Below are 12,450 nucleotides of genomic sequence, written 5' to 3' on the forward strand. Positions count from 1 at the left end.
GCATGTTGCATGCCTGTTTGTGGGATGATATCTATTCATAGTGGACACTAAGTGTTTGTGGCCTAACTGGTCAACGTGGGCACTGTGTGCATTGCTTGTCCAGTAGATACCTGCTGAGTCTGCAGAGGCCCAAGAGAGAATTATAGAGGCTGGACTGCAGGGGCCCTGAGGCAGACTGGGAGGCCAAGGCAGGGCTGTGCCTCTCCTTCCCACTTTCTCATCCTTATAGCTCAGTGACAGCAGTGATGCTCTCCCAGGGCTAGTGTGAGGACCCAGGGAGATCACTTCACAGCTTAGGTGGGGCATGTGTTAGCTACTCAACGAAGGTTAATTGTTACTCCCCTGTCCCCTTCTTTTGGTGGATCTTTCTTTTGCCTCTAGAAGATAAATGAGAAGTTATTGTGGGTGTTAGGATGGGCAGTCTCAGATTCAGGATAGTGCGTTCCCTCTACTGACTGCTGGCTGATGGCATGTGTTCACTGGGGAGCTCTCTAGGGACTAGGGCTCACTGGCCAATATTATTATAATTCTGCTCTTTAGGGAAATGACCGCCAATCCAAGTCAACCATTGGATCCAGCGACAATTCCTCTCCTCAGCCCCTGAAGAGGAAAGGGAAAAAAGAGGAAGGGAGTTCAGGAAAACCAACGAAAGTGAAACAAGACATCAAGTCTCAGAGCTCACCACCAACAGTTCCAAACAATGGTAAGTTAGTTGTTATTGTCCCATCACTCTTTTTGTAATGACTTAAGACTGTGATACAATTTGACTCTTAAATCTGTTTCCCTGGACCCACAGAGGATGGATGCTCTTTGGTGTCCTGAGGATTTGTGTCTCAAGAGATGCTGGTTTTTTTCAGGCTTGATTTCTGACTCCAATTAAGTATTTCATTTTGCCCCATCAAAAAAAAAAATGTGCATAAGTCCGAGATTTCATTAGTGTGAGGAAAAGGATGATGAACTCAGGATGTCTGCAAGGGGGAGTTCTCAGTAGAGTGTGGTGATGCTGAGGTCGAAGGGCTGCAGACCACTGCACTGTGTCTCCCCAATGACCTGCTCTGCACTGGACTCCATTCACTCACCTCACGAGTTGGACGTGGGTACCTGGGATGAGGATGGGTGAGAGACAGCTTCAGTCTAAGCCCCCAGCTGGGCAGCGCTTAAGGACACAAAGCTCATGTGGGCTCCGCAGCTGAAGAGTCAGCATGGACCCTGGGATTCAAGAGTCAGACACAAAGGTCTGTGAGCCCAGGTTGAAAGAACACAATGAATGAAACAACTCCATTGACAAGAATGTGGAAGGGAGTTAGATCGTCAAGGATGGGAGTGATGGAGACTAGCCACAAAGTGGGACTTCTAGATTTTCCCAGGTCTGCTGTTGAACTTGGACAATTTCAAGTTTCTTGGGCCCATTATCTACCTGCAGAATGTGGGTTCATACAGAGATCTGTCTTTTAAGTTGCGATGATCTTTAGATTTACAAATGCTTTTTTAGCGATTAGGAAACAAGCAGTGAGTGTGACATGCAGTCGGTAAACTTTCATTGAGTGCTTATTATGGGGTATAAACTAAAGTGAAACAGTTATCACAGAAGAACATGTCATACACTGAGCATAAAAACTAGTAGAGGCTTTGTTATTTTAATCAGTATATGTGAACATTAGAGTGTGAAGGCTCCAAAGTGTGGACTGAGTGTCTTACTAAGTTAGCTAAATCCACAATATTAAAGAGCCCACTAAGAACTAGAACTCGTTTCAATCTGTTTAGGAATTTTATCAAGAGGCTGTTATTAGCCTATGGAAATCCCAGTTCCTACTTGCAGCATAGTTTTTTAAAAAAACTTTTTGAGTTAGTGGTCCCCAAGAAGAAGGTGCTCGCTCATCTTTTCAGATTTCTCATTAGTCGTAACCTAGGGTCACAAGAGGCTGTGTTCACTCTTCTTTAGCTTATTGGAAAATAAACTTCAGTTGAAGAAAAATTATCGGCATTTTTGCTCTTGTCATTTTTAACAGTTTTTGTAACAGTATCTGGGCATGAGAACAGCAGAAAGGGGTTTCAAGCTGCAGCCAGTCCTGTCTTACAGGTGCTGGAAAAACGTAGACACCCTCTGCTGTCGTGCCTGTCACAGAGTCCTGCAGCTGTTTTGGTAATTGGCCATCGTAGCGGTGCATTTTCACCATGCAGTTTAATAATGCGCAGACTGTAGGTTTTTAAACTGCTGAATCTCATTGTTACACTAAGCAATCACTGGTGCCTTCCAAATGAAGGAGTTTAGGCACTGATTTTTTTTTTTAACCTCCTGGTAAGAGGCTTTGCCTTGCACCTGGAAGTATATTTAGGCGTTTAGAAGCATTTCATATCTTTTTATCCTGATACAAAGTACATACCACCTGGAAAAATCAATCTTAGCTTCCAAAGCAGTTCCCCCCCCAAGAAATGAAAATAAGATTTTGTGCAGTTCACTGGATGAGACCATCCCTTGAAAAGTTTCAGCATTTTAGCTGAAATTTGTACTCTTGGGAAATTGAACTATTTCTCCTTAGTAACTCTCCACCCAGACACTTTGGCTGCAGAATTTTTCCAGAGTATAATATAAAAAAATTCTCTATCTTTGTAATTCAGCTTTCATATGCAGTTGCCATTGACGTTACTTATTACTTTAAAGGCTTCTATTTTAGTAATTAGAACCAAGCGTGTGCTCTTGGCTACTCGCCTCTCAAGAGGGCCCTTTGCCTTTTGGAAAGGTAGACGTGATAAACATTTGAAGCAGAATCAAGGTTGTGCCGAGCCAAGATAATGAGTGAAACAAAACCCAGCCATTTGGTTGTAGAGATGAAGTCCACGTGATTATAGTTAAAGTTTGGCATTAGCCTCTTCAGTTTTTATCTCAAAGTGTTACATTTTATGGTTAGGGAAAATACTTTGTTTTCTAGCCTACGTTTACAATTGTGCAGACATTTGATTCAGTGTTCCCTAACGTCTGTACTAGACTCATTGTAATTAAGAAAAAAAAAGAGACTTTCTAGGGTGTCTTGATTCCTTTTTAATAATTAAGGTTATATTCACACACTTTTCTGTTTTTACTGCTGGTGTTTGCTGATATTCATTTGTCAAAAGTTGTCTGAATGAGCAGTGCTATTATCAGTCTGTAGATGGCAACCTGGGCCCAATTTTATTTCCTTGTTTCTTTCTATAATAGCAAGGCTTAATAATTCAAGCAGAGCTATGACATATTTCTTCAGGGAAACAAATCCCATTTTCTTTAGGTAGCCAAGATGCAAAGTGAGATTGGTTGGTGATTGATGAAGCTGGGTGTGAAATGCATTTTTAGTGCCACATCTAAATACTAGTGTGAGTGGCCGGTGCCTGGCTTTGTTGTGCTTCCCACTTGCATTGCAGCGTCTGCAGGCCTGTTTCAGAGGTGATTAACTGGCTGCACTCTCCACCATGAATAAAATGGGAATGATGACTGTTTTGATGTAGCATTTTGGATGCTTGTTTGTATTAATTGTTATCATTACTGTTTGGTACATGAAAAAAAAATTAGTGTTTGTAGAACCCTTGGAACATAGCTTAGTTAGAACTGTTAAAACGATTGTGTAGAAAATAGCCTCATGTGTGTTTGTGTTGCTACCACCACTTAGGTCGTATTGGTGGTTATTAGGCAAAGTAATTAACATGTAAGCAGCAGCAAGGCCTGTCTTCTTTTGGACATTGTATGGTTTTGTCTGCACCCATGCATGTACACACACACACACACACACACACACACACGGACTTCTTGATGCTTTTGGTACTGGCTTATTTCCAGTATCATTCTGTGATTGTTTCAAGAAACTCGTGGTATTTAGACTTGTGATGGATGGTTGCAAGCAGGTGCAGTGCCAGCAGAAGGATGTCTGAATATTACGACTTTGTTGCATGACTGCCCTTGAGCAGCCAGGCTCTTGAATTTCCTAATCGCTACAACCTGCACATGGTTTCCTGCATCGCCCCAAGCATGAAGTGTTACAGTGATCCTTTCTCAGAATCACAAGGCATTAAAACTTGAACTGCTTTTCTTCAGTCATGGATCAGCCCAGGCAGTTGCAAGGTCTGAGGCCAACACACCCTCCCAAGTCTCATCATGGTAGAGGCATCATGTGCTGAAGAACACAAGTGAAAGGCGACCACGGTGACTTCACAAAGTAGGACACTGGTTCTGTCACGAGCTGAGTAGGGCTGGGGATTGCTGTCTCTTGCCAGCACACTTTACCTGTGAAAAGGTGGTGAGGTCTTCTGTGTCTCCATTGATGTAGAAGCCTGTTTCAATGCTGTGCGAACTGCGGGATATGGCTCAAATTCTGTTGTTTGTAATACTAGTATGATAGAAGTTTATGAGATTGTTTTTTTTTCATACCCTGCCTATCCACTTAATGAAGTGACATACTGTTAACAAAATTCTAGTCCTGCAAGAGGTTTTTAGTAAGTTCCTCAGTGCTTACTGTGAAATTCAAGTGCCATTAGTGACAGTTTCAGAATATATCTGCTATCTGTTTTAGTGCTGAGATTGAAAGATTGAAGGCTGGCTGAATACCAGTGAAGTATCTGAGTTTGGAGTGAAATGCTGGCCCTTTGTAAGGATTCATTTCATTTCCTACTTTTTATATTTGTACATTGTATGGAGAAGTACTAGAATAGAAGCATTTTAGAAAGATTATTTTTATGTATTTCAAATGCAGAGTGACAGAAAAGAGGAGAGGTAGAAAATCAAAGAAAGATATTCCATCCACTGGTTAGCTCCCCAGGTGGGCACAATGGCCTGGGTTGTGCTAGACTGAAGCCAGGAGCCTGAAACTCCATCTGGGTTTCCTATGTGGGTGACAGGGACCCAAGGTGCTGCTTTTCCCAGGCACATTAGCAGAAAGCTGAATCAGAAGTGGGTCGGCTAGAACTTGAACCAGCACTGTGATATGGGCTGTCAGCATGGCAGACGGTGGCTTGGCCCTCTGTGTCACAGGAAGAGCCCCAAGAAGTATAGTTTTATATAGGTATTCAGAGTTGAAGTCTCTGCAGACAAATACATACGTGCACACACACACATACACATCCTCACCCACCCACCCACCCACCCAAAACACACACACACACACACACACACACACACCCCTACAACAGCTAGGACTAGGCCCTAGGTCAAAGCCAGGAGTTAGGAACTCAAATTAGCAGTCCTTTGTGGGAAGACAAGGCCATTTCTACTTAAATGTATGTGTTTTGGTATCTGTGAAAATTTAAAAAAATGACTTAATACTGCAAAACAAGGGATTTTCCTACTTAAACAACATGTTGGGTTTCCTATATAGACTGTGGTCTGTTTTGTATACAAAGTCAATTTTTATGCTTCTCCATTGCCCCAGTTGTTTTGAGAAGAAGATATAAGCTTTATTGCAAATTGCTCTGCAGTGTGCCATCACAATGGGGATAAAGATAAAATATCAATAAGGTAGTTTTGAGCTTCATAGGTTTAAAGCTACCTGTTTACTCTTATTTCATACATAGTGATAATACCAAATTGTTTCTGTGAAATTGGGCAAGACTTCATTCCATTTAAAATGGCATCATTTTAGCCACTTTTCACTGGGAGCTTGGTCGCCCTACTACCCTCTTCACAAGTTCAGCAGACACATGTGTCACCTGTGGACCAACTGCAGCTGGCTTCTCCTAGGAGGAAGTCATTTGTGAAGGAGCTAGTGCTACAGTCAGGAACCACTGAGACTGAGTCTTGAGAGCTTGGCTGGGCAGGCTATCGGCCATCGCAGCTTCACAGCCCCTGGGATGGCCTGGAGCTCGGTGGGGGAGGTGGTGTCTAAAGGTGAAGCCTCTGTCCCCAGGGGACTCTGTGTCATTCTTTAAAGTGAGTTCCAACAGCTTTGAATTGATGGTCTACTAATAAGAACTCCCAGGCTCCCACATACATTTGGGAAATGTAGGTTGTACAGCTAAGCCGCTGTCTTTGCTGTAGGTGGAGATAGTCTGTGTCTTGTCTGTCTTTGGGTTCCGGTTCCTCAGGACAACAGGTGTGCTTTATTATCCCCTGGAGCTCCACGGGAGAAAAACAGGTTCCACCATTACCCAGCGATGGTCAGGCCTAGAAGCTCCTTCTGATCAGGTCAGGGGCTGACATTGCCTGGGTGTCTGCAGTGTCAGGAACAGAACACTTGAGGTACACATGTCAGTTGTCTGTACAGTAGCCCTGTGAGGTGGACATCGTTGTTACCATCATCATCCCTACTTCCCCCATGAAGAAACCAGAGCCCTGAATGATGAGAAAATGTGCCTGTGACCAGGCAGGCCGTGATGAGTGGAAACACAGGCCAGCTTGTTCAGAGGCTGTTGTCTGAACTCAGAGCACAGCTCTGGACCTTACGTTTGGGGGGAGGGGGGGCTACAGTCCCACTGATTAATAAACAGCAAATACACAGGGATCAACAGTTGCTTTCCCAGGCCACAAGCAGGGAGCTGGATGGGAAGTGGAGCATCCAGGATATGAAATGGTACCCACATGTGATGCTGGTGAATGCAAAGCCACTAGGCTATCGCTCTGGGCCCTAAGTTGCATTTTTTTCTTAGGTATTACATGACCATTGGCAATTAGGCACATGTGCAATTTGAATGGTGAGATTTCAAATTCTGAGTTCCCAGACAGGGCTCTGAGTTCTCTCACACCTGGCTGACGGGACGATCAAGCTGTTTGTGAAAGCGGAGGAGGCTGTGCTGTCTGGAGGCTGTCTGGGCCCTCAGGGACTGGAGAGAGCACCTTTTGACACTTCTGTGTTGCTGAACTCACCAGGCAGCATGCCTGGCTGGCGCAGCAGTGCCAGTCTGACTCTGCTCCGTGAGGTTGCTTTCTAGCATGTGATGCTTTCATTCGTAGATTTCCTGCCATCATCATTCTGGGGATTGCTTTTGCTTCTCTTCTGCATAGATCCTGTTTCCAGCAACTTTTTGCCTATCAATTTTTTTTAAAAAAATATTTATTTACTTAAAAGGCAGAACTTAGAGAAAAATATCTTCCCTTCACTGGTTTACTTCTCATATGGCCGAAACAGCCGGACTTGGGCCAGGCTGAAGCCAGAAACAGAACTCCATCTGAGTCCACAACAGAGGATGCGAGGAGCCCGAACACTTGGATCATCTACTGCCTTTTCAGACACATTAGCAGGAAGCAGGATCCGAAGTGGAGCAGCTTGGGACTCAAACTAGCACTCAGATATGGGATGCCAGTTTTGCAAGCAGCAGCTTAACACACTGCACAGAGTGCCAGCCCCTTGCTTATCTGTTTCTTAGTTGACTGCATTTTCGCAGAACGCGTGTTATGGTAGAGTCTAGAAAGTAAACAAATATGGTATGTTTTGAAATGCAGTGCGTGTGAAAATGTCTTCATCATAATCTCACATGTAAGTTTTAGTTTGGATAGACAGACTGTTTGGTGGGAGAGCTCTTCATTCACAATATTGGATGTGTCTCTTCACTGCTTTTCTACTTTGATTGCTGTTCTGAAGTAATCTGGCGCCATTCTCATGTCTCTGGGTATGCCTTTGTGTTTCCCTTGGAACTCTGCCTCATGGGTGGGGAGCTTCCGAGAGAACTCAGGTACAAGGAGTTCATTTGGGATGTGTCCTACAGGTGTGTGGAGGGGGAGCCTTGGAGGGAGGCAAGCCTCTGGGGGTATTGACTGAATTGCCTACTCCTGTGGGAACCTACTCAGACCTGCTGGCACCGTCTGAGAGCCCGAGACACAAGGCTTGGAAACCTTCAGTGCAGATGTGAGGAAAACAGAGGCTGCCTGCCCGTGTCTGTTGTTCTTGGAGGGTAAGGACTCCAAGTGAAGCCTTAGCTCATGGTGTGCTGACCTGCTGTTTATTCAGCTGACTCCAGAGAAAGGCCTCAGCCAAAGAGGCTCAGGACCTTGAGGTAGGAAGACTTCCGGTAGGCGGGAACTCATCCCAGCAGTTCCAGAGGACTCTGGGTGGCATCAAACTCTGGAGGATCTGGGCGGAGCACCCCCAGTGCCTGCTGTGTGAATTACCTGTGTGTAAGCCATGAACTTTTTCCTGTAAACATGTTTTTATTTTCTAGCTTTTTTTGTTGTTGTTGTTGAAGATTAGATGGCTGTACATGTGTGGGCTCCCTTCAGATGTTTCTATGTTGCTACATTCATCTTCCTCTCTGTTTCTGTACCAGTACCAGGCTGTCTTGATAACTACCTCCCTATAATATGTCCTAAGGTTTGGGATTATAATCCCTGCAGTTAAATTCTTTTTTTTTTTAAATTTTTATTCAGTTCATTACAAAGTCAGATATACAGAGAGGAGAGACAGAGAGGAAGATCTTCCGTCCGATGATTGACTCCCCAAGTGAGTCGCAACGGCCGGTGCGCGCCTATCCGAAGCTGGGAACCTGGAACCTCTTCCGGGTCCTCCCACACGGGTGCAGTGTCCCAAAGCTTTGGGCCGTCCTCTCCTGCTTTCCCAGGCCACAAGCAGGGAGCTGGATGGGAAGTGGAGCTGCCGGGATTAGAACCGGCGCCCCTATGGGATCCTGGCTCGTTCAAGGCGAGGACTTTAGCCGCTAGGCCACGCCGCCGGGCCCATGCAGTTAAATTCTTATTCTTCAGGATAGTCCTGGCTATTCGTGGTCTTTGTGTTTCGAGATGAACTTTTGTATCATTTTTCCAGCTCTATGAAGAATGATCTAGGTATTTTGATTGGAATCATATTGAATTTGTACATTGCTTTTGCTAATATGGACATTTTGATGATATTGACTCTACCCATCCAAGAACATGGTGCATTTCTCCACTTTTTGAGGTCTTCTCCTATTTCTTTTTTTAAAATGTTTAATAATTTTCCCCATAGAGATCTTCCACATGTTTAGATTTATTCTTGAGTATTTCAGTATCTCTCTGTTATTTTGAAGGGTACCATACTGATTAGTTCTTTTTCAGCCTTGGTTATGTATTTTAGGGGATATATAATGGAAATGTAGTGAGGTCTGATATGTTCAGATATGGAGACAAAGTACTGTATGTTTCTATGCATACAGACCAAAGATGAACTCTCAGTGAAAGAACTGATGGTTTTAACAGTAAGATGATGGACTCTGACAGTGTCTATGCCTACATTGTCAGGAAACACTTCAATAACAGCATGATGGACTTGTGACTGTTCATGAAGGACATCCATGGTAAAACTAGAGGGGAAATCAATAATAGTGGGGACGGACCCTGGGGAATGGCACAGGAAACCCCAGAGCCTATGGAACTATATCATAAGTAAAATAAAATATGTTTAAAAGAAAAAATTATAAAAAGAAAAATGTTTTTATTTTCAAGATAAAACAGGTTGGTGTCTTAAAATATTACTATCACATGCCTTAATACATTCATTCACTGTTCCTTGTTCTGGGTACTTGATACCCTTAAAATCTGAGAATTTTTCTTATATTATTTCTCACATTTAGATTACTGATAATTTCCTCCTATTATATATATTCCCTTTTCTTCAAAATTTCTGGCAGAAGAAGGATCTTTTAAACTAATGTTTTCATTTTCCTGTAATCCTCCATCTTTTTTGGGGGGGGGTTATGTTTTCTAGAGATGTTTTCAGCTTTATCTTCTAATCTGTCTATAATTTTTTTCACTATTGTGTTTTTAATTTCCTAGAACCATTTTGTGTCCTTAGCATTTACAGAGTGTTAAACCAGTATTCAGTTCTCGGAAGCAGGGCATCGAACCTGTACACTTGTGCTTGAAGAAGTCCGTCAGGTAGATAATCATTGTCCTGATTTTGTAGATCAAGTAACAGAATGTTGGAGATCTTATTTGCTTAGGGCCGCAAAGTTTAATGGTCTCATTATTTGTTCTTAGGAAAGCTCTAACAGGCCATGTCTACTCCAGAGGGAACTTTTGGAAGGGAAAGAATGCCCACTTGTGTCTTGGAAAGGAATTTCCTGGAGGTATGAGTTAGGTGGAAGTGGATTAAATAAAGCAAAGGGCTGTGGTAGTGGGAAAGAGAATGGGACAGGTGTAAGAAATCCTTGTGTGTAGCCAACAGGATAGATCTGACATGGGATGCTATGGAAAGGTATTGATTGAGTAAGTAGGGGCAGTGCATATTTTAGCTTAGATAACAAGGAATTAGGGTCTTTACGTCCAGGGAATGTGCACATGAATGGAGAAGAACTGTGCATGTTGAGTTAAAGGGGCCCACCAGATAGCATCTCCTGGAAATAAGAGTCTGGAGAAAGTCTTCCCTGCAAAATGTGGATGGTGGGGGTCCCCATCCAATTTTGAGAGTTCAACGGTAAAGCAAAGGAGAAGACACCTCGGCCAAAACCAAGCCTTGGAGTAGCCTGTAATGGCCCGTTTACAGAACAGACCCTGTGAGGCGGTAGTCACTGTGATTTCTGTCGTACAGATCTACAGACGCAAGTGGAAAGCCTGCTGCAGGCTGGAAGGCACATCGTCCGGGGCAGCTCTTCAGTTTCCAGGGTGTTGCGGCAAGCAAGCCAAGGCCCTTTGCCCTTTGAATTTAGCTTTCCCAAGTTCACAGTAGCTCAAATCAGACTTTGCCATTGTCCTCAGGCGAAATGTGCTGGGGCAGCTCTCTGTCTATTCCCTGTACAGCGTCAGCACACCAGGCACGGGGCCTTGTGTTCTGGACGTGCAGTGGTGTCCTGCACATTGTGCCCAGTGTGTGAGGATAGGAACCTTATGTGCACAGCCTTCACAGAAAGAAAAGCGCACCAACACCTCAGACCAACAGCAGAGGTCGAGTTGTTCTGGCTGGGAGCTGAAACCAAGAAATAATAGCTGGAAAATTGATTTAAAATATATTTAATGAGGGAAATGGAGATTATAGCTGAGGATTCTAAAATTGTTCTTTTCACATGAGGTAAAAGTTTTGCAGTCTTCAAATGAATAGCTATTCCTCTATAACTATTACACTACCAAAAGGGTCCAATTAAAAGAAAAGACAGTTATCATGGCAGGCTAGATCCAGAATGTATTAGTAGGAAAAAAAAAGAACAATGGCTATTTTTCTTAAGTGAATGTATTCTATCACTTACCCCTCAGAGAAAGCAAAGTTGTCGATTATTCAGCCCAATCCTGGAATGAGTGGTGTTGGGTGCCATCGTGGCAGACAAAAAGTGTGGCTTCCCAGGACAAAAACTCGAGGAGCGCCATTGGTGACAAGTGGTTCCCATGTGTTTGCAGCCTGGAAGATTTGAGGTTTATTATATTTTCAACTTGGTGAGATTTGCTAATTAGAGCAGAGTTGCAGATCTAAGTAGTCCCACACACTGTCACTGTTCAGTGGATGGGTACACACCCCTTAGGAGTTCTTTTCTCAGCAAGCCTCAGAGGGAAGAGATGAGGAAATGAAGTTTCTTCCGTGGATGGGCAGATAGAAGGCAGCTGCTCCATCACGAGAAAGTTGCCTGTTTTATTCGTAGAAACTAGTTGGGAGAATAGTCAGATTCTCTTTAGACTTCATTCCTAGGTTCACCCTGAGGTTATAATTTGGAAGCGTGATTGTGGTTATTTAGCATTTTTATGATAATGGAATGCTAATAAAAACAAAGGAGAAACTTTGGGAAAGTAGTGAGAAGAGCTACGTATGGAAGGGGAAAGGGATTCGTTTGGACTGGTCTTTAAGTCAGCGTGACTTGAGTACTTGAAGCGAGAGTCTGGGCATGTCAGGGGTGTCCCCACTGTTCATTCGTTTTTCCCTTTGTCGCTGCCTCCTCATTGCTCCGTTGTTCCTCTCGTCCGAAGCCAAAAAGTCTCTTGGAGGAATGCTAAGACATTGAAGAAGCTCAGTAGGATTAGAAGAGAATAGGAAGGAGTAAGAGGGAGAAAAAATGGACAGAATTATTTCTTGTTCTAATAAAAATATTCAAAATTAAAAATGACCTTATGTGTTGAAGTTTTTCATGCCAGTTGGCTGGTTTACTCTCTGTACTCCTAAACTCTCTTAGTCAGCAAGGCAAGTATTCTCCCAGAGGAGAGGCATAAAAACGGGAAGGGGAAACTTGTGGTTTTCTTATCTTGAAGTTTAAAATGAGTTGGAGTCTCAAAAGTACTTCTGGTTCAAGTGGGGTGTGGCACAAGGCAGAGTACAGAACCTGTCAAAGGCCTGGAGATTACAGGGAGAGAGGTTAAACCTGACTGCTGAGTTTGGGAGTTAATGTTTTTTCAGAGAGAAAAAGCTTTGGGCATTGGATTTGAAAACTAGACCAAATGAAACCAAGCGAAAATGGAAAGGATATGAAACTAGACCAGTTTCGCCATTCAGATCTTTAACCCTCCAAATTAGAATGCTAATTTATGAACTGAAGAAGGGAGACATTGTTCATATATTTTCTTATTGGGTAATAGGAAATTGCTGTCTTTTTTGGGAGCACAGGGTA

General features: G+C 43.4%; 1 protein-coding gene across 2 annotated transcripts in view; it reads left to right on the plus strand.

The window, feature by feature from the left end:
* Window positions 1-12,450, plus strand: part of DCDC2 (doublecortin domain containing 2) — a 154,553-nt gene that overhangs the window by 65,922 nt on the left and 76,181 nt on the right. The window contains exons 8-9 of one of the 2 annotated variants that reach the window (XM_058667442.1): window positions 541-703; window positions 2,676-2,741. In XM_058667442.1, the coding sequence (XP_058523425.1) occupies window positions 541-703; window positions 2,676-2,741 (229 nt within the window). The remainder of the gene's footprint in view (window positions 1-540; window positions 704-2,675; window positions 2,742-12,450) is intronic. The other variant, XM_004593088.3, reaches the window with a different exon arrangement.

This window comes from Ochotona princeps, chromosome 1 (genome assembly GCF_030435755.1).
Source record: "Ochotona princeps isolate mOchPri1 chromosome 1, mOchPri1.hap1, whole genome shotgun sequence".
Classification (NCBI taxonomy): domain Eukaryota; kingdom Metazoa; phylum Chordata; class Mammalia; order Lagomorpha; family Ochotonidae; genus Ochotona; species Ochotona princeps.